The sequence below is a fragment of the Mizuhopecten yessoensis genome, unplaced genomic scaffold (genome assembly GCF_002113885.1).
Source record: "Mizuhopecten yessoensis strain PY_sf001 unplaced genomic scaffold, ASM211388v2 scaffold2275, whole genome shotgun sequence".
Lineage (NCBI taxonomy): Eukaryota > Metazoa > Mollusca > Bivalvia > Pectinida > Pectinidae > Mizuhopecten > Mizuhopecten yessoensis.
In genome coordinates, this window is record NW_018404465.1 from 90,461 (window position 1) to 117,260 (window position 26,800).

Sequence of the window (26,800 nt, forward strand, 5' to 3'; positions counted from 1 at the left end):
CGCCCCCCCCACCCCCCACCCACCCACCCACCAACTCTTCCTGTCTGATTTGCCGATTTAAAATCAACTTTCCCATTAGCTAACTGTATAGTAAGTTTGTATTTATTCTCATTGATTACATAAAAATAGTGTACTTGCGTTAATTAAAATGGCTTACTAGTCTTGCACTAAAAGGTCAGCACCAGATCCGCACTATCACAAGGCGGCAATTATACCAACACACCCTGCCTCAAGCACACATACACGCATACATTACACATTAAGGCACGTCCTTAAATGACCTGAACTGTTAATAGGACGTTAAATTCTCTAATATTAAAACCATTCGCTTTACTTAGGATGTGGTATCGCAATATCCATTTGTCATTGTCATATCAAGTACAGATATGCCGTGTGTATCTTGTCCAGAATGATCACGTTTCTTATAATTACAAAATTTATAATTAAATAACAGTGAGTAAAATCCTACATTTCAAGCTTATTGGTTTTCCTGCATGCTCACTGGAAGAAAGTGTAAAGCACAATGTTATATTAAGATACTGGGAAATAACCTGAGACTTAAATATATCGATGTTATATTTAGATACTCGGAAATAACCTGAGACTTAAATATATGGATGCTATATGTAGGTATTAGGAAATATATACTGATATATATATAGATAGATACAAACTATACATAACCTTAATATATAATATGAAACAAGTTATTGAATGTCAAAACGAGCTAACAGGAACAAAAATCGTTTAAAGTTATTATTTTCCTGTATTGACAAGACACCGTTTAAACAAGTGCATTTAAATTAGCTCACTTTCCTCTGGCAATCTGAAGAAAGGAGGTAGTTTTGCGTCAGGAGATGAATTAGGTCAATATCCGATAGATGAATATATCATCCACCATACCTTATAATTATATTTCAGCATAATATATTTATTATTGATTAGTTTATGAAGCTGAATCTTTATATACAGTTTAACGCTGTGGTAATACTTACAGTTGGTATTATTTCTTTAATTATGATTTTATGATGAAAAGTTAAAAAGTGTTTACCTGGGTTACAACCACTTATTTTTGATAGATTGAAATTGATCAATGATGAAAATAAATGAAATTAATATACGACATAGATGCAGTATGATTATTAAACTGCTACACAAGCATGCATCACTGACTATTGTTAGGCTATAGGTTACACCTATATACGTACAAAATATATATGCAGAAAATATAATCAATTGTATAAATTCAATAAAATGGAAGAATACTAAAACCAGTAAGTGTGGATATTATTATGTGTGTCTAGGCATTTATTTATTATTAAGAATACAGTTATTTTAACAGGTTCTTCCCCCTGCGCGCTAATATCCGAGTCAACAAGAGTGATACATAATGTTTTTTTTATTATATATGTAACCGTTGCGTTCCATATGGATAAGATGAGAACACCGGTGCTGTTTATGATGAGTTCTTTATTCCTCAACAGATTTGATTCATACCCTGCAGGTAGAGCGTAAGAATTGTACCTGCTGCCCCCAATTGCATGATCGTAAGAGGCGACTAAATTTGGGACCTTATCTCTTCTCTCCTTTCTAAATAACTTTCTTCTTCCTAATGTCTCCCTTGACAATGCCTCACTTTTGGCCATTTGTTGAGCGTTCGCCCCTGTGAGGAAGGCTTTGGGTTCTGTCCCCTGGCCGAGACATACCAAAGTCTTTAAAAATGGTAGTTTATACTCCTGCTTAACGCTCAGCAAATTAGGAGTGGGACGACTGGTTCGCCCGTTGTCAGTATAATGTGACCGGGTGGGGCGTCCTGCTGGGTGTCTTCGGCAGAATGTTTCAGTGAGGTAGCACTATAAAGTCGGCATCAGTTTCGCGCTATCACAAGGAGACAAACACGAACATATCGCAGCCTCCCAATATACACACACATACACTACATGCATGCATCTTGCACCCAGGGGAGGCCGTCCTTAAATGACCTTAGCTGTTAATAGGACGTTAAACAAAATCAAACAAACAAACAAAATGTACAGATTCACAGAGCAGGTAGCATAGATAGCATATAGGATATTGTAGACACTCTGAAATAAACATAAAAGAATATACTAAACACTGAGTGGAGAGAACAGTGTAAATTACACGCACGTATAATCAAGGGACACAACTCACTATTAGGATGTACATCGATAAGTCCTTTTCAAAGGAAATTACTAAATAATCAAAACATATTTAATGAGATAGAATCGTTAAGATTTACAATTTTATAGATCTTAATCCAATAATAACTTCTTTCAAATTATTATAACGTTACAGTTAAATTGATAAGAATCAGAACTATAGAAAATATCTACAATCTATTATATATATATCAACATGGAAATACCATCCTATCAATAATTATATAACATTAGCACTAAACAATTTAAACATGAAATCAGGCAAATACCTGTGTATGGCACAGAGCCATCCTAGATGCTTCTATTTCTGCCACCTCTGTACCAGTTCGAATAATTCTAAAATAATACAAACAATACCTTACTACTTTGATCATTTGAAAATACATAGATATATCAAAATAGACAACTTTCAAACTGAACTTGCACCATTTTATAAGACATATACTTCTAACTCTATGGCTGTAATTTTGAAAATATAAATAAAATTACTAAATACTTCAACATTATGACTTTTTGAAGTTACTTTATATATTAATGAAAAATATTATTACACAAGAAATAATTTACAGAACAAATAGAAACTTACTTTGTAACTGTCTGGAATATGTTCAAGTCAAGAAGAAAGAGCTTGGGATCAGCTTGGCAGGCAGGAGTCTAACTGACTTATCATCGATATTCCCGCCAAGACTTACCAACAAGGGATTATAAAAAAGCGACCAATAAAAACCAAGACAAGAACATGGACTTTGGACTTAAATCACTCGGCGTAAACTGCTACACCTAAAATACCAACTCATTACACAAAATACATAGAACACCTCACCCTGTAACATTTAACGCCAACAAATGGACAAACACATACACAAAACACCCTGGGCACATACACATGGACATTTGTACACACTTATAACATTTACTATATATGACAATAAAATTGACCCTGTTGTATATATATATATAGAATGAAAACATAAAATATTTCAGATCGTCCTCTAGGCCTTTCTGCCTTTTAGGGCTTCATCAGATGGATTGATGTTTATTTATCACCGTTGGTTATATGACGTCATCAATATTTGTATAGTCAACAATTTTAGTATCGTCATCAATAAACAAGCATAGTGACGTCACAATACCCAGACAAAGACAATATCTACATACAATACATTGCAAAAATCACTGTGCATTCAAGCTGGGTTTGAGGACCGTTATAAACATTTTTTCTATAAATTATCTTGCAACTACATCGTCGCTGTTCAGTTTGTAAATAGGTAACACATTAAATCATCTTTAGAACATTGATGCACATGTTTGCTAACTTTTAAAAGTTTCATTGTCCTTCATTTGTTGTATTCGTACTCGATTCACATCCGGTCTGATCGATATAAAATTCACCACATTGTTTACATAATTATTAAAGAGTAAATAACATTCTTAGAATTACAGTTAATGTCCTATCTAATTATTATTTTGGAACCATTTGCAAAAACGTAGTTTTTACATTTAATGAAAACCTAACATGTACCACACCTTGATTTCTTACATTTTCTTTACACCATTGACAACATTTGTGGTATTCATATCAAATTTGGATGTACATAGTAAACGTTTCAAGTGTTTAGGTTGCCTTTTACAGTTTATAATCTTCTTATCAAAAATACACTTCATGTTCTCTCTGTTTTTCATAAAATTTACAAAAATGTTTAACGACAGTAAACATATTACAATTATATGCATTGTAAGTAGTAACAAATGGTATGATATCAGCATCTTTGGTGTTAGCCCTTTCTAAATTAACACTGACAGGGCCTTTCTCTTTAGCTCTTTGTATGACGTTTAGTACCATTTCAGCAGGATAACGTTTGCTTTTCAGATAATGTTTCAAATCAGTTGTACCCATTGCAGTACCTTTACACTGTTGGTAAAAATGATCATTAAAATAAAACGTCCATTTATAAAATGACATTAGGTAATAAGGGGACTGGAAGGCGTTGCCTCTGTACCTCAGTTCAATATACCCTAAATGTATTCAGAACCTTGCTCTTTGATTGCTTTTGAAATTAATTTAGTTTTATGTATCTTTGGAAGACCATACAAATAGCTTGAGCGATATAAAAAGTCTATATGATATTCTATTTCCTTATCTTCAAAATGTTCTCTATGCTTTTTCACAAGATTCGTAATATTATTCATAGTCTCTGCATCTGTGTCAGAGGGAATTTCTTTATATAATTCATTATCTGATAACATTTCTATAATCTTATCACAATAATACTGCGCATCGATAACTACAACCATACCGCCCTTGTCTGCCTCCTTTATCACAACACTCGTTACTTTTTCCAAAGCTTTACGTTGCTTATATGATAAAACATTTTTAATCTTATTCTTACTTAATGGATACGTTTTTAGATCTGATATTGATTTCTCCAAAAAATTGTCAGCACATTTTGGCGGATTCCATTTCGACTTATATTTACTGATGGTGGGTCATCATTGTCCTGTGTACCACTGTGTTTTTCTACTGATCTTAATTTACAACAAAATTGTGGAATATCGTTTCGAAATCTTTGATATCTGCTTTAGGTGTAGGGCCAAATTTTAAACCTTTTTTTCAAAATTCCAATCTCTTCAGTTAATAAATCTTTAGATGGCAAACTGATAACTTTAGGTAGTAAATTTAATTTGCTATCTTTACTCACAGAATGTTTGTTTGTTTTTTCTTTGAGATACTCTGCCTTCGTTTTTTGATGCGCCTCGGTCTAAAAAAGACTTCTGTTCGATAAAGGTTGTTCCCCTGTAAGAAACAGGAAGTGTTACACTATTTTTCATCTTTCGATCACGCGATCTTAACATTCTACTCGGCGGCATTGGTGTTTTCTTGCTAGAATATTTAGTCCTGTCCGTTGTTGTGTTCATCCGCTGCCTTCCCCTCAATATAGTTGGTGACATGACAGCTTCTGAAAAGGTTGTAGGTTTGGATTCAACCGTTGCCGGTATCTGCTTTTTAAGAAGTGATGGTGTACTTGAACGTAGTTGCGATCTTGTAGGTTTCTCCCTTTCGGTGACGAAGATTTCTACACCGAAATTGTCTGCATACTCTGTATACCACTTTTTTTGTTGTTGACCATATCTCTGCTGACTTGTGTTCTTTAATATAACACTCGTTATTCCAAATATCAATCAACAAATCAACAACCTTTGGATTTCTTGTTTTCTGTCGAATATCATTTTCGATATCCAAAAACTTTTCCTGGAATCTGCGGGCTTTATTTTCAATATCTTGATTTCAGATTCGAAACGTAAAATTGTTATATCTCTCCGAATTTTACAATCCGCTTCAGAGTTTTCAGCAATGTACCTCGGACGAAACATCCAGGGAAGAACGGTCTCTGAGTTTCCTAGCCATCCTTTATATATTGCAGCAGTGTTTTTGTTTTTAAATGGTTCCAAATAACCTGATCTTATATTTTCCCCAAGTATAGCCCATTGATTTTTTCACCTGTTTTGCTGATTTTTTACCGACTCTTCATCTTCATCTTCATGAAACATATTTTGTGTTGAAATCAGACAATCTTTCTCCTTGGTGACGTTCAATCGATAACTATGTAAGAATGATTTTAATTTTTACATTTTCCATTGTAAAGCATTTCATGGAACAAGGCATGGGAATTACAAAATTACCCATCAAATGACAAATAAAAACATAAAACTTATTACTAATTTGGATAATTAATACGTTTCAATAACGTTATATCTAATCGCTTATTGACAATAACAAGAAATTAATATTCTACGTAATAACAATCAAAACCGTTTCTGCTTTCCACTTCGTGGCTTTAACATTGACCTTGACGCCAAAAATATTAATTGGATGTTCATTCACAAACTATCTAGTCAGTGTCGCTATTACTTTCTATGGCCATGATTCGTCTCCGTACAGGTGGAGGTGCACTTGTGGTGATGTTAGGAACCGACAAGTAGAAGAATCTTTCCTACTCTCTGATCTGTGCGATACCGGATTAATGATGTTGACCTGATTTATAGACTCTCTCTGAAAATGTGTATTCGTTTGTTAATATTCATATGATGACAAAATTCTTTGTCATCATAATAATGAACAAATTAAATTGAAATATATAGGAGTAGACGTTGAAACATGGTTTGACGATCGGTTCGAAATAAACGGATAACCGATGTTATCTATTTCAATGAAGTCTGCTGGAAAAGACTGATATCAACCACACTCCCACAACTTTTAAATATTTCATTGATAAGGAAAATAGTAAACAAATGTACTATTGAATTTTTTTAAAGGGACAATTTAATGAAGTAAGTTTTTTGACTACCTGGAAATCAGTCGATACTGAAGATATATTTCTCCTTACAAAAGTTTACGTAGTTGATAATGACATGACCTGAAGCCAACGTCTAGTGTGGTCAGTTTCATCTTTTGGGAAAGCCGGTGATAAAAAGCGCAATATCCGCACCTTTCAGTGAAAAGTAAACACGTACAGCACTACGCTGTCAACCGACAACACAGTATCAGCTATGAGTCTGAGTTCACACATAACACATTCTTGAATTTATACAATACATCGTGAGTAAGAATTATAAGTATCAATATATATATTTCTAATAAGATATTTATGTTCACATTTGGATTTAAATAGAGCATGCACGCACTGAGAGGGTATCACAGGGAGCATTTCAAATAGCTGAACGTACTCAATCATTACGGTGTTTTAGATGCTATTGAACATAATTTTGATTCAGAATAGATGCATATACTTGTATTCACAGAGGCTAGTTGAGTAAATCAAGAAGTTACCTTCTCTCCTCGGCTGGAAAGACAGTTTTGTTAGCTGAAATTTACCGACAGCTGCCGCTAAAACGTACGGCTGTTCAATTAAGGATTTCTCAATTACTGATTAAAACCGCCTAGAAAACACTGTTTCGTGTCAATGTCTCGACATGAATTGTTCATAGGGAGTATTAAACTATAAAATAGCGAAGATGTTTCTGACATGGTTATATCAATAACTTAATTCTTATTACTTTTTTGTTTTAGGCTGTACCTATAGGAGCCTATAAACATCGATCATTTGCCGAATGCGAGAACCAGTCTGGTAAGGAAAAATTAATTCTTGGGATCGTCATCTTCTTGATATTAATATATTGAGGCTAAAATTGCTACAGTATACCTTACGAAAGACGTATACTATCAATACAAGTAACAATAGAAGTGTGCTATGAATACAGGTAACAATAGAAGTGTACTATAAATACAAGTAACAATAGAAGTGTGCTTTAAATACAGGTAACAATAGAAGTGTGCCATCAATACAGGTAACAATAGAAGTGTACTATAAATAAAGGTAACAAAAGAAGTGTGCTATAAATACAGGTAACAAAAAAAGTGTACTATAAATACAGGTAACAATAGAAGTGTGCTATAAATACAGGTAACAATAGAAGTATACTATAAATACAAGTTTCTATAGAAGTGTGCTATAAATACTAATTACAATAGAAGTGTACTCTAAATGCAAGTAACAATATAAGTGTACTATAAATACAGGTAACAATAGAAGTGTGCTATCAATACAGGTAACAATAGAAGTGTGCTATAAATACAAGTTACAATAGAAGTGTACTACAAATACAAGTAACAATAGAAGCGTACCATAAATACAGGTAACAATAGAAGTGTGCTATCAATACAGGTAACAATATAAGTGTGCTATAAATACAAGTTACAATAGAAATGTACTACAAATACAAGTAACAATAGAAGCGTACCATAAATACAGGTAACAATAGAAGTGTGCTATAAATACAAGTTTCTATAGAAGTGTGCTATAAATACAAGTTACAATAGAAGTGTACTACAAATACAAGTAACAATAGAAGTGTACCATAAATACAGGTTACAATAGAAGTGTGCTATCAATACAGGTAACAATAGAAGTGTGCTATAAATACAAGTTTCTATAGAAGTGTGCTATAAATACAAGTAACAATAGAAGTGTACTATAAATACAGGTAACAATAGAAGTGTGCTATCAATACCTGCCCTGCAGGTAGGGCGTAAGAATTGTACCTGCTGCCCCCAATTGCATGATCGGAAGAGGCGACTAAATTTGGGACCTTATCTCTTCTCTCCTTTCTAAATAACTTTCTTTTTCCTAATGTCTCCCTTGACAATGCCTCACTTTTGGCCATTTGTTGAGCGTTCGCCCCTGTGAGGAAGGCTTTGGGTTCTGTCCCCTGGCCGAGACATACCAAAGTCTTCAAAAATGGCAGTTTCTACTCCTGCTTAACGCTCAGCAAATAAGGAGTGGGACGACTGGTTCGCCCGTTGTCAGTATAATGTGACCGGGTGGGGCGTCCTGCTGGGTGTCTTCGGCAGTATGTTTCAGTGAGGTAGCACTATAAAGTCGGCATCAGTTCCGCGCTATTACAAGAAGACAAACACGAACATATCGCAGCCTCCCAAAATACACACACATACACTACACGCATGCATCTTGCACACAGGGGAAGCCGTCCTTAAATGACCTTAGCTGTTAATAGGACGTTAAACAAAATCAAACAAACAAACAAACAAACAAGCTATCAATACAGGTACCAATGGAAGTGTACTATAAATACAGGTAACAAAAGAAGTGTGCTATAAATACAAGTTACCATAGAAGTGTGCTATAAATACAAGTTACAATAGAAGTGAACTATAAATACAAGTTACAATAGAAGTGTACTATAAATAAAAGTAACAATACGAGTGTGCTATTCATAACACCTGAAGTGTATTATAATTCACAACAGAAGGGTACAGTATATAATTCCAGAACTGACATTCAACAAATTCAAGCATATTTTCATTATCTAGTCGCCAGTATAGTCGTTCGAAAGAACATTCCTTTTTTCAGTTAGCAACTTACTGTTAATTACAGATGAGTCGTATTTATATATCGGAGAAGTTCTACGAAATTATACCTGTGCTGTAAATCAATTACATCTTACATGAGATGAACCCTAAAGGGGAGTTTGCTATTCGTTACAGGAATGGTTTATTATGACCGAGTAGAGAAAGTTTGTAAATGTGACAATAGCCAGTGTTACAGCAGAAGAAATCCTCTTGGCGTTTACGTCAAAGAAGAAGAATGTGTCCACCTACATATCTACTGTGACAAAGGGATGCAGCCCGATTCTACTGGTATGTGAACATTTCTGATAATCATTTTTAGTACGTGCAATTCTCGAATCAAGGCCACCATTTAGTTCCGTCGTCGTGGTACATAAACAACCACATGTTCTCGACTTAATCTCAGAAAACATTGATCAGATTTTGATGAAACTTTGTGGTAATCCTCAGCCCATATTGATGACTAGAAATTACGCTCAAGGTAGGGCGTAACAAAACGGAGTCAGATTGGCTAGAATTTCCAAGATCGTTCATGGGTTTCCTGCTTGAAAATCGCTGCTTTTTTTCTTTGATTAGATAAGTATACACGATATTTCAATATTTTCCTATTAAACTCATGAGTTTCGGTGAATAACAAAAACAGGTATCAGAAAGAATTCAAGTATAAACCAACTAGAACGTGGTAAAATTATGTAATCGCTTCATATAATCGGCAAGTTCTATTTAGTTTTCATTTTGATAAAAATAACAACTTTAATCATTTCAATATCAAAATATTTTCGTTCTCGGATTTGAATGAAGTTATTTTCAGTTCTGTGCTGAAGTTTTACAAATGGATATTTAAAATAAGTATGCTATATTATGTTACCTTTATTACATTTGAAGCTATTGTGGACGAAACGAGAAAGCTAGTTTGATCATTTGATGTACATCAAAAGAATATCGCGGTCGCGTAACGGTAAAACTCACGAAGTCGGGCGTCGCGCCTCTGTTATCTTCAAAGGACTTACCTGACACCAATGAACTAGCTAGCCATGTCCCTTCAATTTTGCTATGACGTATTCCAGGGATGAAGAGAGCGATAGAGAGTGTTACCCTAGGATTTTGAGGATGGGTATTCCAGTGAGATAACCTGATAAAGTCAGCGTCAGATCCGCGCTATCGCTAGGAGGCAACTACACCAACATGCATCCCACCTTCATTGACCGCCGCTCTTAATAGGGCGCTAAACCCTTTTAAACTTAACCGTTTTCACTGACCATTTAACGTTTGATTGTTTTAAGCACCATGTGGTAGGTTTGTTTAACATGTAATATTCAAGTCACTCTAAAATCAAGCGTTTTATTTGTTTTTCAGAGACTCAGTGTGTGGTATGCCCGGAAGGCACGTTCAAATATGACAAGGGGTGCGAGTGGTGCACGCCGATGACTACGTAAGTATTGTATTTTTACCCGTCATAGAATACGTCTGTACTATGTTGTTAATAAGTTGTGTACAAGATATTCCGTAACCTTTCCATAATTAAGTTTTTATTTACGTTATAGCATTGCAACATCAGGTTCCTCACCTGGATAGATTATGGTGGACACACGTGACCACTTTCGAAATGAAAACTCTTGTATACAGGCTATCTTTATATCTACACCATATCATGGTGACATCTTGTTGATGTGGATAACGATAACACATCTTTGATAGCCAGTAGTTACGCTCAATTTCTCTCCCTGCACCCCTGAAATATGTTTTATCAAAATCGAAGGCTCTGTTTAGTGTCTACCACCTTGAGGATGAGACGAGAAGACTAGTTTGATCCCCTATTGTACATCAAAATTATCTCGCGGTAGCGTAACAGTAAACGTGACTGGCTTTTAAGTCATGTCTCGCTCCTCTCTAAACTGTAAAGAACAGGTATTAGCCTTAGCGATTGGTCTGGGTTTTTATTACCTGAGACCAATCAAATAGATATCCGCGTGCCTTCTATTTTACATGTCGAAATGAGCCTCTTACATTCGATTTGATGTTGTGGAGTTGTCATACTAACAAAGATGTCAAAAGAAATCCTCTGGTTTCAGTTGCAGTGGCACCGAATGGACTGTATTTAATGGCAACAGCACTACGGACAGAATTTGTACAGTAACAAAACCCGATACAACTGTAATATGTAAGTCATTGATCTAAATGTCGTTGGACTGATGATTTTCAAAAACATTAGAAAGCACTACCCAAACAAATGTAAATAATGTTGGCACCAAAACATTAATGGTATATTGATATGCCTAAATATATTTTAGCCTTGCAGATATCACTGTTTTTATGTATTTTATGGTATCAATAACTTAAACCTTTTATACACAACTATTTTGCTAGATTAAAGTTACCGTATCAATCTAGGCTAGGAAGTTTTTCGCTCATGCAAAGACAACAAATGTTCTGTCGGGGTTTAGATAACAAACTGAATGCCATTCCATGTTTCATTGCAAGAGGGACGTTGTCTTTTTTCATTTGTTGTCCTCTTTTATAACATTAACGATAATAATGTTCCTTTTCCGTTCGATATACCATGTGTTGAATTACAACGTTTGTGTCCCTGATTAGAAATTGTGCGTTTAGGCTATAAAGAACCTTTAAAACAGGATTCATTCAACAGGACTCCGTCCTCACAATATCTACATTCTGGTATCGAGATAACTACACAAACAGTAATTATCATAATTATTTGTTTGCAGATCCCCAACGACATTCAAACACAAAACAAAATATCATACCCGAGACCACTACTACACAAATTGTGACCATTGGAGTGATTATTAAAAGAAGAGGTAACGGTGGTAGAATATTTATATACTGATTAATATTAAAGCAAGCCTTCTGAAGAAGAAAACAACGATGTGGTAGAGACAGAGATCAATTAGAAAATACATAACAAAAGATAATTTAAACAAGTTATGGTGAATCTTTTGATGCATCGTAAGTAATGTTCTGGTTTGAAGATATTTTCTGGTCGCCGTATACATCTGAATACAGAAAATATTTATTTATTTTTTAATTTATTCATGATTTTGGTATATTATTATGTTTATTTTGTTGTATTATGTATTCACAGGAAGTACGTTGTCGGCAGATTTCTTTTATTCATTTTGCGGCATTTGCGGGTATGGATACTGTTTCATTATAAATAGTTAATTATGATAGCATTTCCTGGTAACTTGTATCATTTAAAAAGCACTGATACGTATACATGCATTGCATATGTTCCATAGCACAGCTCTTAACGTTTCACAAGAGGTTTATTATGACACGAAATCACACAAGGCAACAACAACGATGAGGAAATCATTTACAAAAGTAGGCACCACAAAAATAAATGTCAAACTGTGCTCCGCTAGACAAAACGTTCTTAAACCAAAAGTTAAACATGTCTCTCACTAAATCGAGAAGCGGAAACAGTGATAATGAGTGTGACCAAGATACCGATATTTTGCTAAACTGCATCTTTATTGTTTGCCTTTACTTTCAGAATAATTTTGTTTGCTGCCATGTTTGGTATGTTTTGTGCTGGAGTTATAAAACAGCTGGTCCAACGTACGGGTGAGTTTTTTCTTATATAATAAGGGTGTTTGCTGATAAAATAATCGAATGATGAACAGAAATGGTGACTAAACCTGTTAGAAATATGTTGAACCTTGAAAACAACATGAAGCTTTGATGTTTTTTAAACATTAGAAATGTATTGAAACGGGAAACGTATTGACTTCACTTCATTAGAGAAAGGAAAAATATATATTAATATTAGCAATAACTCTACATAAAGAGGGGCATAATACAGAGTTAACGTTTAAACACTCTGCATTCCCATGATAGTCATCCCAATTTGGTAAATAAAGGTGAGATAGTAAGGAAGAACAAACTTGCATTAATTGTAGCTAAAACAAACACCGGAAACGGAAGTTAAGTAGTAGGGAGGTATGCTCAAGACTACTTCTGGTATCAAAATGAAGTTAGGCCAAAGTTCTGCTAAATAAACGAAAAACCGAACTTTGACAGTTGAAAAGCTAACTCGTATGAGCTATATTACTATTTTATATAGAGATAGGTCGAATCACAACGGCAGAAGAGTGATGATCAGGAAAATTAAACGCCCGGATAGACACCGCGCTGTTAACCATAATACGACCCGGCTTCGACGGGCCTATAATAAAGATAATGTAATGGCGCATTAATTATAAGAAGTTATGCAGTTCGAGGTTTACGAAAACTTAAGCAAAAAGACGAGGGAAAATGGAATGCCACGAATCTTGGGAACTGATTTTTTATTTATTTTTGCAGAGAATGACGTTGAAAGAGTTGAAGGTCGAAATGATATGGACAGAAAAGCAAAACCGTGGGAAATAACCCAAACTTATAGTAAGTGTCGATTTACATTTACCATACATTTCTTCAGTTATGCCACTGTATTCCTCAACTTGTGTTTGTTGTGATTATATACATTATGGTCCCCTAACCTATGATTGGAAAATTAAGTTTTGTCTATAAGATTAACACGGAAATCAACCATTACATTCATAATTTCGGTACTAACTTTTTTTTTAACTTTGAGTCGGAAGTGAGCTAACCTATAAAGGTTGTGTGAGATATGTATTTTGAAACGATCTTTAGTACATATTTCATTTCTTAACCATTTGTTTTGATCTCTCAATCAGTGCATGTCCCTGCAGGCGCGAGCTGTTTTTTAGATATATACTTTTATCAAAAAGGATCAGCGCTATATAACAAGGAGGCAAGCACGCCAACACACCCTGTCTCCTGTACACACACACACAAGCACGCATAAACAACACACATGAATGCACGTCTTAAATTACCTTAGCTGGTAAAATGACGTTTATCAAAATAAAACATAAACCCTAATGTATCATTGCATGAGGCGACCCCATTATAATTAGAAAATATGTATCCTGTCGGGGGGGATGAGTGAGGAGAATTAAATTATTTGAAATAAAATTTGATTTGTTGCAGCCTTTTGAAGACTTGTATCTCGAAATAAAAGATCATTAGATGACTTATAATGTGTTAGGAGATATCTTAATATAGTAACGAAAAACAACCTCACTAATATGATACGCAATTTTTCTTTGACCATTGCATATCCACCTTAAGATATTCAAAGTTAAAAACGAAGCACTTGTAAGTTAAGGATTAAATACCACGATTATTATGTAATATTTTATTTTAACTCTTACCCTGAAAAATGCTAGTTTTTGTTCCACATTTCTATACAGACTCTTTATGTGTCTATTCAGTTCACCAAGTCGATGAGAGCAAGGATACAAATGGACAAATACCCATAGAAGGTAAGAAAATGTTCACTCTTAGGTAGACTGTAATACTAACCATACTCAAATTAATATAAGTAGTAAGTATCAAGACTACTTGGAGAGCTGTCAACTAAACCATGCTCAATGAGTTATCTCCCTATTTTCCTATCTCAGTTTATGACTGTGTGTGTGTACGTGTGAGTGTGCATATACGATGATGTAATACTGATTAAGTTTGGTATGATGTTGATAATGATGGATGTTGCAGTGATATTAATGCTGATGATGATGGTGATGATCGTTGGGATAATTAGGACAAGGATCATAGTGATTGTTTGGATAATGATGATAATGGTGATGGTGATTGCGATATTGATAAATAGGATGATGTAATGCTGAGGATGGTTATGATCGGATGATGATGATGATGTAATAATGATGATGCTGATGTAATGATGATGATGCTGATGTAATGATGATGATTGTTTAAATGCTTATAGTGAATGATGCTTATGTAATGATGATGATTATGTGGATGAGTGGTGTATGTGTGTTCATGTCAGTCACATATCCTGGAAAAGGTTTGAAAACAAAATGACTTTCTTGAAATATGAGAGACGAATATAGATGTATTTCTTTGAAAACTACTTGCTTTTAAAATTAAGATAATTGTTACACAATGTTGCATAATGGTAATAAACTCACTGTAATGAAACCGTTAAGAATATCATCTAGTGGTTATAACTATTCAACTCTTCTGTTAAAACTGTAATTTTTGTTCCATATTTCTGTACTGTAATACTTCTTTTTAGACTCTATGGCAGTTGGGAGAGCGCACACAGTTGGACAAACACTCGCAATAGGTCAGAAAGTATTAATACCTAAATTTATATTATTAGTGAAATCGTTTTAATTGTAGTTTAACTTCGTTAACGAAATTATATGGACAGAAAAGCAAAACCGTGGGAAATAACCCAAACTTATAGTAAGTGTCGATTTACATTTACCATACATTTCTACAGTTATGCCACTGTATTCCTCAACTTGTGTTTGTTGTGATTATAAACATTATGGTCCCCTAACCTATGATTGGAAAATCAAGTTTTGTCTATAAGATTAACACGGAAATCAACCATTACATTCATAATTTCGGTACTAACTTTTTTTTTAACTTTGAGTCGGAAGTGAGCTAACCTATAAAGGTTGTGTGAGATATGTATTTTGAAACGATCTTTAGTACATATTTCATTTCTTAACCATTTGTTTTGATCTCTCAATCAGTTCATGTCCCTGCAGGCGCGAGTTGTTTTTTAGATATATACTTTTATCAAAAAGGATCAGCGCTATATAACAAGGAGGCAAGCACGCCAACACACCCTGTCTCCTGTACACACACACACAAGCACGCATAAACAACACACATGAATGCACGTCTTAAATTACCTTAGCTGGTAAAATGACGTTTATCAAAATAAAACATAAACCCTAATGTATCATTGCATGAGGCGACCCCATTATAATTAGAAAATATGTATCCTGTCGGGGGGGATGAGTGAGGAGAATTAAATTATTTGAAATAAAATTTGATTTGTTGCAGCCTTTTGAAGACTTGTATCTCGAAATAAAAGATCATTAGATGACTTATAATGTGTTAGGAGATACCTTAATATAGTAACGAAAAACAACCCCACTAATATGATACGCAATTTTTCTTTGACCATTGCATATCCACCTTAAGATATTCAAAGTTAAAAACGAAGCACTTGTAAGTTAAGGATTAAATACCACGATTATTATGTAATATTTTATTTTAACTCTTACCCTGAAAAATGCTAGTTTTTGTTCCACATTTCTATACAGACTCTTTATGTGTCTATTCAGTTCACCAAGTCGATGAGAGCAAGGATACAAATGGACAAATACCCATAGAAGGTAAGAAAATGTTCACTCTTAGGTAGACTGTAATACTAACCATACTCAAATTAATATAAGTAGTAAGATACTTGGAGAGCTGTCAACTAAACCATGCTCAATGAGTTATCTCCCTATTTTCCTATCTCAGTTTATGACTGTGTGTGTGTACGTGTGAGTGTGCATATACGATGATGTAATACTGATTAAGTTTGGTATGATGTTGATGATGATGGATGTTGCAGTGATGTTAATGCTGATGATGATGGTGATGATCGTTGGGATAATTAGGACAAGGATCATAGTGATTGTTTGGATAATGATGATAATGGTGATGGTGATTGCGATATTGATAAATAGGATGATGTAATGCTGAGGATGGTGATGATTGGATGATGATGGTGATGATTGGATGATGATGATGATGATGATGTAATGATGATGATGCTGATGTAATGATGATGATTGTTTAAATGCTTATAATGAATGATGCTTATGTAATGATGATGATTATGTGGATGAGTGGTGTATGTGTGTTCATGTCAGTCACATATCCTGGAAAAGGTTTGAAAACAAAATGACTTTCTTGAAATATGAGAGACGAATATAGATGTATTTCTTTGAAAAATACTTGCTTTTAAAATTAAGATAATTGTTACACAATGTTGCATAATGGTAATAAACTCAGTGTAATGAAACCGTTAAGAATATCATCTAGTGGTTATAACTATTCAACTCTTCTGTTAAAACTGTAATTTTTGTTCCATATTTCTGTACTGGAATACTTCTTTTTAGACTCTATGGCAGTTGGGAGAGCGCACACAGTTGGACAAACACTCGCAATAGGACAGAAAGTATTAATACCTAAATTTAGATTATTAGTGAACTCGTTTTAAGATTGTTTCAATGCTTATAGTGAATGATGCTTATGTAATGATGATGATTAGGTGGATGAGTGGTGTATGTGGACAAACACTCGCAATAGGACAGAAAGTATTAATACCTAAATTTGTATTATTAGTGAACTCGTTTTAAGATTGTTTCAATGCTTATAGTGAATGATGCTTATGTAATGATGATGATTATGTGGATGAAATATGAGAGACGAATATAGATGTATTTCTTTGAAAAATACTTGCTTTTAAAATTAAGATACTTGTTACACAATGTTGCATAATGGTAATAAACTCACTGTAATGAAACCGTTAAGAATATCATCTAGTGGTTATAACTATTCAACTCTTCTGTTAAAACTGTAATTTTTGTTCCATATTTCTGTACTGTAATACTTCTTTTTAGACTCTATGGCAGTTGGGAGAGCGCACAAAGTTGGACAAACACTCGCAATAGGTTAGAAAGTATTAATACCTAAATTTGTATTATTAGTGAACTCGTTTTAAGATTGTTTCAATGCTTATAGTGAATGATGCTTATGTAATGATGATGATTATGTGGATGAGTGGTGTATGTGGACAAACACTCGCAATAGGTCAGAAAGTATTAATACCTAAATTTATATTATTAGTGAACTCGTTTTAATTGTAGTTTAACTTCGTTAACGAAGTCACAACAAAATCAAATTGGCAAACAGAAGGGTTTTTTAAAAGAATAGACAATGGAAGATGCCCTTATTTTGTTTGGCAGTTTGTTCCAAATTTGGCTGCCTGTTACATTAAAATTATTTGCATACAATTTGGTACGGTGTTTTGGTATCTGTAAAAGATGGTTTTATCTTGATCTTGTACGTCTGGTATGAACATCAGACAATAAATAAAAAAACATTGTATAGATATCCTAGAACAAGGTGGTTTACACATTTGTACACCGTTGTACCTCTCCTAAGTAGATAAAATCAGTTATTGGCAACAAGTTTAAAACAGAAAACATGTCAACAGATGGAGTGTCATATGCAGCCTTTATACGTTAACATAGTCTTCCCAACTGAGACATTTATCAACCTTTACACCAAGCAGTTTAGCAGACTGTACCTGGTCAAGCTCTGTGTTGTTTAAAGAGAGATCTAACACATAGTCATTTCTACTGTGCTTTGGTTTTGTAGATATAAGCATACAGTTTTATCTGCATTTATTAACATTCTATTTTATAAACACCAGTTCTCTACTTGATTAAGGTCGGTTTGTAATTTATCCTAAACATCATTCAAGGCTTCAAATGAATGATCTTTCCTAAATCCAGATTGAGAAGACACAAGTAGGTTATTGGTACATAAATATTGATAAAACTTACAATGTACACGTTTTTCAAGAATCTTAGACAACACACTTAAAGCTGATATTGAAACGTATAACATAGATCCGTTTTAGCACGTTTCCATTCACTGGGGAACTTACCAGACTTAATACTGAGATTTAAATATAGGTCAGAAGTCTGGCAAAATGAGCATGTGATAACTTCAGTAACTTAGCATGCATGTCATCTGTACCTACAGTTTTGTGTTCAAGTGCTTTTAGGAATTATTCAACAAAGCCCTCATTAGCTTATGGGAAGGAAAACTTGCACCCAGTATATCAATCCTAGCCTTAATGAAGTCAGAGAGTTTGTCTGAATTTGACGAGACTTTAGCAAGGGATTCATTCAACTTACTAGTAATGGTAGAAAAGTAAGCATTAAAACTTTCTGCGATTAAGTTTTATAAACTGATTCACTGTTTTCTTATGGATTATGTTTGGTCAAATTTCCAAAGTTTACCTGGATTGTCAAGGTTATTTTCAATGTCGTTTTGGCCACGTGAATCAAGGCAGTCACTTTGTTCTGTTGATAACGGTAATTGTTCATGTCAGGAGCTGACTTTAAATGATATCAGTACCATTGTAAATGGTATATGAATTATTGCTGTGATAATTTGATGACATTTAACGGGACATTCACCTCGTAGATGGTTCATGTTAGAATACACGTGCCAAGTTTTATCACGATTGATAGAGAAACACTACATGAACCAGCCCCTGCACTTCGGAGATTTGTTATATACCAAAAGTTGGATAGACTGAATAAAAGAGAAACCAGATAATTAAAAAACAATTACGCATCGTAAAATACTGTTTTCTCGCTATTTTCACAGATGAGGATGAAGTAATTCCTAAAGTCTATCAGTGCATCCAAAATAATGTGACTAACAAAGAATGCAACAGTGACGGTGTAACGAGCTTTAATGAGTGTTCAACCTTGAATTTTTCCTCTCTACTAAAAGACAGATTTGTAAGTACATTATTTTTATTTTTAGCTCATCTGGTCTGAATGACCATGGTGAGCTTATGTCGTACCGCGGCGTCCGTCATTCGTCCGTCAACTTTTTCTTTAAAACGCTACTTGTCCTGAACAACTTTTTGGTAATTTGACTAAATTTGGCCTCGATCATCCTTGGGCAAAGGGCAGTCAATTTTGTATAAACAGGGAGTGGGTCCCACTTGGTTCAGAATTGCGGAGTTCAATAGGGGAATTTGAAGTTTTAAATCTTCAAAATCCTTCTTCTTCTGTACCATTGGACGGATTTTGTTCAAGTTCTAAAAAGTGGTAGTTGATATTCCCTGCTTAACGGTCAGCATTTGGGGTTATGGCAACGTTCAGTCTTTAGGGTTATGGCAACAACTGGTTCACCCGTTGTCAGTATAATGTAAGGGGCGTAATGTTGTGCTGGGTGCCTTTGGCATGGTATTTCCGTGAGATATCACTAAAAAGTTGGCATCAGATCCGCGCTATCACAAAGAGACAAGTACACCACCATACCCTGCCCACGCTTACACAACACACATGGAGTCACGTCCTTAAATGACCTTAGCTGTTAAAAGAACGTTAAACAATATAAATCCAAACCAAACAATACCTCTGGATTCGGAGGGGCGGGGTCCAAAGGGGGTATTTCAGATATCAAAATTCTACACAAATAATGTACGTATTTAACGTGTCCTAATAGCTTGACGGAGAGTCGGTCTTGAAACGTTGCGACACGTTTTGTTGTTTAATACGTACATTGTTTGTGTAGATAATAAAACTTTGATGTCACATATTTCCAAGCTGATGAATCTTATTGGAGATAAAGGTATTTGAGATTTAAATCTTTAAAATCCTTCTTCTGTACCGTTAGAGGTGTTTAAACAAACTTTGGCCTGGAGCATCCTTGGGCAAAAGGGAGTTAAGTTTGTATAAACAGAGGGTGTGGCCCCTCTGGGTGCAGAGGGGCAGGGTTTACTAGGGAAATTTAAGATTAAAACCATTAGAGGGATTCTATCCAATTTAAGCCTGGTGCATTCTTAGCTAAAGGGTAGTCATTCTTTTTATAAGTGGAATATGGGGCCCTCCAGGGTGCAGAGGGGCGAGCCATAATGAGGAAACTCTTAAACATTATTCTTCTTATGTTTCATTGGAGGGATTTTAACAAAATTTGGTCCAGACCATCCTTGGGCAAGGGTCACCCGATTCTGTTTGAGAGGAGAAAGGTGCCCCCCCCCCCCTCCCCCCTGGGGGCAGAGGGAATGGGCCCTGTAGTAAGAACGTAGTATTTTATGATTAAAATCCTTCTCCTTTAATTTTATTTGAGGGATTTTTACCAAATTGTATGTAGAGCATTCTTGGGTTTTGGTTTGGTTTTATTTTTATTCACGTCCTATAAATAGCTAAGGTTATTTAAAGATGTTACTCTATGTGTGTTTTGTAACCGTGCAAGTGTGTATACATGCCGGAGACAGAGTATGTTAGTGTACTTGCCTTTTTGTAATAGCGCGGATCTGATGCCGACTTTATAGTGCTATTTCACTGAAATACCATGCCGAAGGAACCCAGCACAGCATTCCGCCCGTGTCACATTATACAGGTGAACCAGTTATTGCCATTACCCTAAATGCTGACCGTTAAGCAGGGAATAACAACACCATTTTTACGGACTTTAGTATATCCCAGCCTGGGGACAGAACCCATTGCCTTCCTGACCTGGGCGAATGCTCAACATTAGAAGTAGAAAGAAAAATAAAGATCCAAAACATTACAATGGGTGCAGCAGATTTATTTTGGTCGCTTTTGTGTCCCGAAAAAGAGGACAACAAAGCAAATCTCCAATTCTGCAGGGGGTTTTCATTAGTCGCCCCCTACGATATCTGCATTGGGTAACAGCAGGTATACTCTTTTTCCGATCCCCCACCTGCAGGGGTGGCATTCTTATGTAAAGGAGACTCTATTTTGTATAAATGGAGGGTTGCTTTTAGGGGGCAGAGGGGCAGGGCACAACAGGGGAAAGTGAGGTTAATGTAAAAAAAACTACCCCAATTCATAGGGGCAGACATAATGGAACTAATGAGAGATGGGTGTTGCTTTATTATCCAGGTAAGCGATACAGCCCTATCGGCCTCATGTTACCGACAAACTCTCTTCCGACTACATGTTATCGTAAAAGGCAACTATTGCACCACCCCCTCTTTACTTATGACCTTTGTTTGTATTTGGGGGTTGATTTCCTCGCAAAAGCTAAGGTCATATAAACACGGGAACCTAGGGAGACATTAGTAAGAAAACTACTCTAAAGCGCTTTACAACATATGCATAATAGTTGTAATTGTGAAAACAAAAAACAAAGGCTTACAATCACTTTTATACATTTAAGCAAGCAATGTGCACATAATTGAACAACTAAAAGGGTGGTATTTACATGACGTCTTTGCAAGGATTCTAAAATGCAGATGTGAAGAGGTGAGTTTTGATGTCCCTCTTGAACTTGGCCAGGGTATTTGACTTTCTAACAGCAGATGGTAAGCTTTTCCACAACGTAGCCGATAAACACTATAAACTGTCGTTTGATTGAAACGAAGAATAATCTAGCAACAGGTATTTCTAAATAATAATTTCTTTTTATTTTAGACGCTGGACAAACAAACCTGAGGGTCAGCAAAACTTCTTCGGTAATTGAAAACACTAACTGGAAATGGTTACTCTTCAACACTTTATCAAAAGTACTGCTGTCGAACAATATATTGCTGCCCGTGTGATGAAATGATGAATTAACAAATGAACATCATAGTCACTTCATCTTTCGTGTGGAACACATTTTGCAGTCAATGCAGAAAACCCTTGAATTTGAGAGCAGTGGACCATTTCAGCAATTTTTAGTCAATATTAAAATATAGAGGGGCCATTCTATGTAAAATTAAAAGAAAATCAGAATATGGAATGGTCAATTTCAGTTTTGAGGGGTCAATAACCCCATGGCCCCCTCCAGGATTATCCCTGTATTAACATAAGTATTTGTTAATGCATAGCCATGGACCTGCAGACAATTGTTAGGTATGACAAAAGCTGGCACGATTTCAGGATGTTGTTAGCAAAGTCCTGATCCACCGCTGAATATAAGGAGGGATCGGTATCTGTAGCAGTGCCTTATTGGTATAATTACTTGAGGTAACAATCTCTCGTGCAGTTCACATTCGTCGATTACGCTCGATTATTGAAGAGTTTGCAAAACTTGTGTAACGCTACAACAAATGTGGAATGTTTCGGACTAACATGTCTGTCCCTTTCATATTTGTTATGGTAACTAGTTGTGAGCCACATGGAACAAAAAGTGTTTTTTTTTATTTCAACAAAGACAACGAAAATTTTAGGATCGTCTTGTGGCCTGTGCGGTATCCCCGGTTTTATCGACAGTGTTATGTCGTTTACGTGTTCAAACAATGCGTGATTTGGTTGCATAAGAGTGTACGTGTTCGTGATAATAAATATAAAATAAAAACATAAATCTATCAGATCATATTTACATATAAATGTAGTTGATACAACCAATTCATATTAGAATGTTTTCTCAGAAGGTTGCCTCACAAAGTTTAAATTAGGCAATCTGTTTGGTTACTAACTTTAGTGACACATTCAATATATATATGCGTATGCTTTTGTAAAAAATTGTACACTTTATATACATATGTAAAGTTGTATAACGTGAAAGGTAACCCTTGTCAGAGACCCAAATTAAGGTGGACCTTTGGCACAAAGTTAACACTCCTTGATGGTAAAGTGTTATCCAGCTCTTACTAAACCGCAGATATTATTGTTCAAACAAGACAGGTTGTGTGATGGCCTCTTAAAATTAGAGGTTGCCAGTTCCCATCTAGTTGTGCAATTGTAATTTAAATTGTGTATGTTGAGTAAAACAACGTCACCAGACAACCACGTAACTAATTAATGTTACCTTATTCTGTGAAGTTAGAGGATCAGCACTTAGTCAAAGGATACAAAATGGAAATATGTTGATAAAAGATGGTATATATAGTGGATCTGTCAATCGTTTTCATGATACGAGTTAAAAAATGTCATGAATGCGCGCTGGAGAGCAAATATGAAAAATCAAAACGGGTATCATAAATCTTATATGAAGGGAAACGAATGAAAGATTCTTTTTTATTATATAATACTGTATAATTGTGATCTGAAACGAATATTTTGCGCTTTGCCGCCTCTGAAACGATGACGTGACGTCACATTGATTGTTCCTATTCGATTGTGACATCATTGCCTGAGTGTTACATAAACATAATTCATCTGTTGGCTTTATGAAACTGCATAACACGGTATTCATGTGATAAATAATTTTAATAATATTGTTAATTTTATTATTATATATGTGTATAATCGATTTTATCGTGGTGTGATGCTTTTAAGTAGATAATTCATTTCAAGATTTTTTGCTTTTATGTTCATTTATAGTAAACTGCAAACGTTAAATCTACTTAGAGAAAGAACGACAACATCCCGAATCTGGATAAATGCTCGTGCTCTTTTGTAGATCGTTAACAATTAATTTAAGTACAATCATCATACTAATTTCACTGATTATTTATAATATCCTGTACACAATTTCATAGTTCGTTATGCGTACATATCTAAGTTAAGGGTTTATTTTAATCGGAGCAAGTGAATAACTGGATATACTGAATTAAAAAAAGATGTGTTAAGTTGTAATCGTTTACTGTTTGATGTACATGTATGACATTTTGTTGATAAGCGACAAGTTGTAACTTGCAGGTTTTGGCAAAACTATATTGACGGTCATGTAAACCTTATACACATCAGGGTTAACATTTTACAAATGAGAAAGTCAAAGTAAAATGTTTAAAAATTAGAAAGTAACCGTAAAACGTTCACAAGTCAGAAATTCAAGGTAAACATTTTACAATGTAAAAAGTCAGAGTAAACATTTTACAATGTAGGAAGTCACAGTAAACATTTTACAGTGTAGAAAGTCACAGTAAACATTTTACAATGTAGGAAGTCACAGTAAACATTTTACAGTGTAGAAAGTCACAGTAAACATTTTACAATATAGGAAGTCACAGTAAACCTTTTACAATGTAGGAAGGCACAGTAAACATTTTACAGTGTAGAAAGTCACAGTAAACATTTTCCAATGTAGGAAGTCACAGTAAACATTTTACAGTGTAGAAAGTCACAGTAAACATTTTACAATGAAGGAAGTCACAGTAAACCTTTTACAATGTAGGAAGTCACAGTAAACCTTTTACAATGTAGGAAGCCACAGTAAACATTTTACAGTGTAGAAAGTCACAGTAAACATTTTCCAATGTAGGAAGTCACATTAAACATTTTACAATGTAAAAAGTCAGAGTAATCATTTTACAATGTAGGAATTCACAGTAAACATTTTACAGTGTAGAAAGTCACAGTAAACATTTTCCAGTGTAGAAAGTCCCAGTAACCATTTTACAATGTAGGAATTCACAGTAAACATTTTACAGTGTAGAAAGTCACAGTAAACATTTTACAATATAGGAAGTCACAGTAAACCTTTTACAATGTAGGAAGCCACAGTAAACATTTTACAGTGTAGAAAGTCACAGTAAACATTTTACAGTGTAGAAAGTCACAGTAAACATTTTACAATGGATAAAGACAGTCACAATACTCATTTTACAATGGAGAAATACAGTCACAATAAACATTTTACAATGGAGAAAGACAGTCACAATAGACATTTTACAATGGAGGAAGACAGTCACAATACACATTTTACAATGGAGAAAGACAGTCACAATACACATTTTATAATGGAGAAAGACAGTCACAATAAACATTTTACAATGGAGAAAGACAGTCACAATAAACATTTTACAATGGAGAAAGACAGTCACAATAAACATTTTACAATGGAGAAAGACAGTCACAATAAACATTTTACAAATTAGAAAGTCAAAGTAAACGTTTTGAAATGTAGGAACCAAAGAGTACACCTTTTACATATATTTGCTTACCTCTACCCATTGCCCCTGCTCCAGTTCTCTAGGTTAATACTAACGTCATATAAATATTGTCAAAATTTCATCAAGCAAGCAATTGTCTTTATAGATGAGCAATTTAAATTGGAAATTCTTGTTATATTTCAAGTCAGGCAGTCACTGCTTCTTATTAGGTTGACATATACATGTGAAACGGTGTCTGTTTTCTTGAGTTGGCTCCCCTTCCCCAATAAACTGAAGCTTTACTATAGATATGTGTAGTTTTTTATAACAAAGTTTTATTATCCCTTTACTTTTACATGCATGAAGATGCTATATTCTGTAATAATACCACCGACAAGATTTATCACAATATTATTTGTTTGTAATGGGAGTGTTTTACCGATATCAACAAACAGAAATCCGTTTCATTTCATATGTTAAATTTGTGTTGAAAATATAACAGCTTTACGCTGTCTTCATATTTTTAAATAAAATTATTGTTTTATTTTCACAGTCATGCATTTTATGATCCAGTCATTTACTGTCTAACAGTTTATGATCGATGCTTGTGACCAACCATTTACTGTCTAACATTGTTTGATCAGATTAACGGAGCTTGTTGAGGTTTCTCTGCCATTTATATATCATTATGTATATTCCATTTACAAACAAATATGATATAATGTTTTATGATCAATTTGTGTGCTATTGTTGTTTTGTTTTTGCACTTTTTAAATTTTTCAAAATATTTGTTTACGTTTGATGTATTCGATTTTCAAACGTATATTTTTAGTGCCGTTCGGCCTTAAATGAGTTTAATTGACGATAGGCCGTAAAGCAAAACTTTAACAAGCAAACTTAAGTTATATATTTATCTGTGGCAAGAGGAACAATATAATTTGAACAAAGCTTCTTTTATAATAAATTGCTTTTTATATTGATATGTAAAGTGTTATTTCTTCTACATGCATTTTGATTCACAAAACATTGTGATACTTATATGTGTTTAACACAACAATTAAGATATATATCATGTTAAGAATAAAAAAAGGTTTCGTATTTGGAATAAGATTCATCAGTTTGGAATGAATAACAAAGGCTATGATTGTTTTGAACACAAACAGGTATTGAAAACTTATTTTACGAGCTTTCTCGAAAACGTCTGTTTGACCGGTATCTCGCCTTTAAACTGCTGGAAACAACTCACTAAGCTACAGTTGGCTAAATCAAGTAAAT

At 34.5% G+C, this 26,800-nt stretch overlaps 1 protein-coding gene across 4 annotated transcripts in view; it reads left to right on the top strand.

The window, feature by feature from the left end:
- Positions 1 to 22,488, top strand: part of LOC110445407 — a 24,421-nt gene extending 1,933 nt beyond the window's left edge. For 2 of the 4 annotated variants that reach the window (XM_021490001.1, XM_021490002.1), the window contains exons 3-16: positions 7,249 to 7,306; positions 9,244 to 9,396; positions 10,462 to 10,537; positions 11,178 to 11,266; positions 11,832 to 11,924; positions 12,209 to 12,257; positions 12,623 to 12,693; positions 13,432 to 13,509; positions 14,406 to 14,456; positions 15,233 to 15,283; positions 16,302 to 16,352; positions 17,127 to 17,177; positions 19,414 to 19,550; positions 22,200 to 22,488. In XM_021490001.1, coding sequence (XP_021345676.1) covers positions 7,249 to 7,306; positions 9,244 to 9,396; positions 10,462 to 10,537; positions 11,178 to 11,266; positions 11,832 to 11,924; positions 12,209 to 12,257; positions 12,623 to 12,693; positions 13,432 to 13,509; positions 14,406 to 14,456; positions 15,233 to 15,283; positions 16,302 to 16,352; positions 17,127 to 17,177; positions 19,414 to 19,550; positions 22,200 to 22,220 — 1,029 coding nt within the window. In that variant the 3' untranslated portion in view covers positions 22,221 to 22,488. The remainder of the gene's footprint in view (positions 1 to 7,248; positions 7,307 to 9,243; positions 9,397 to 10,461; positions 10,538 to 11,177; positions 11,267 to 11,831; positions 11,925 to 12,208; positions 12,258 to 12,622; positions 12,694 to 13,431; positions 13,510 to 14,405; positions 14,457 to 15,232; positions 15,284 to 16,301; positions 16,353 to 17,126; positions 17,178 to 19,413; positions 19,551 to 22,199) is intronic. The other 2 variants (XM_021490003.1, XM_021490004.1) reach the window with 2 other exon arrangements.
- Positions 22,489 to 26,800: the final 4,312 nt, after the last annotated feature.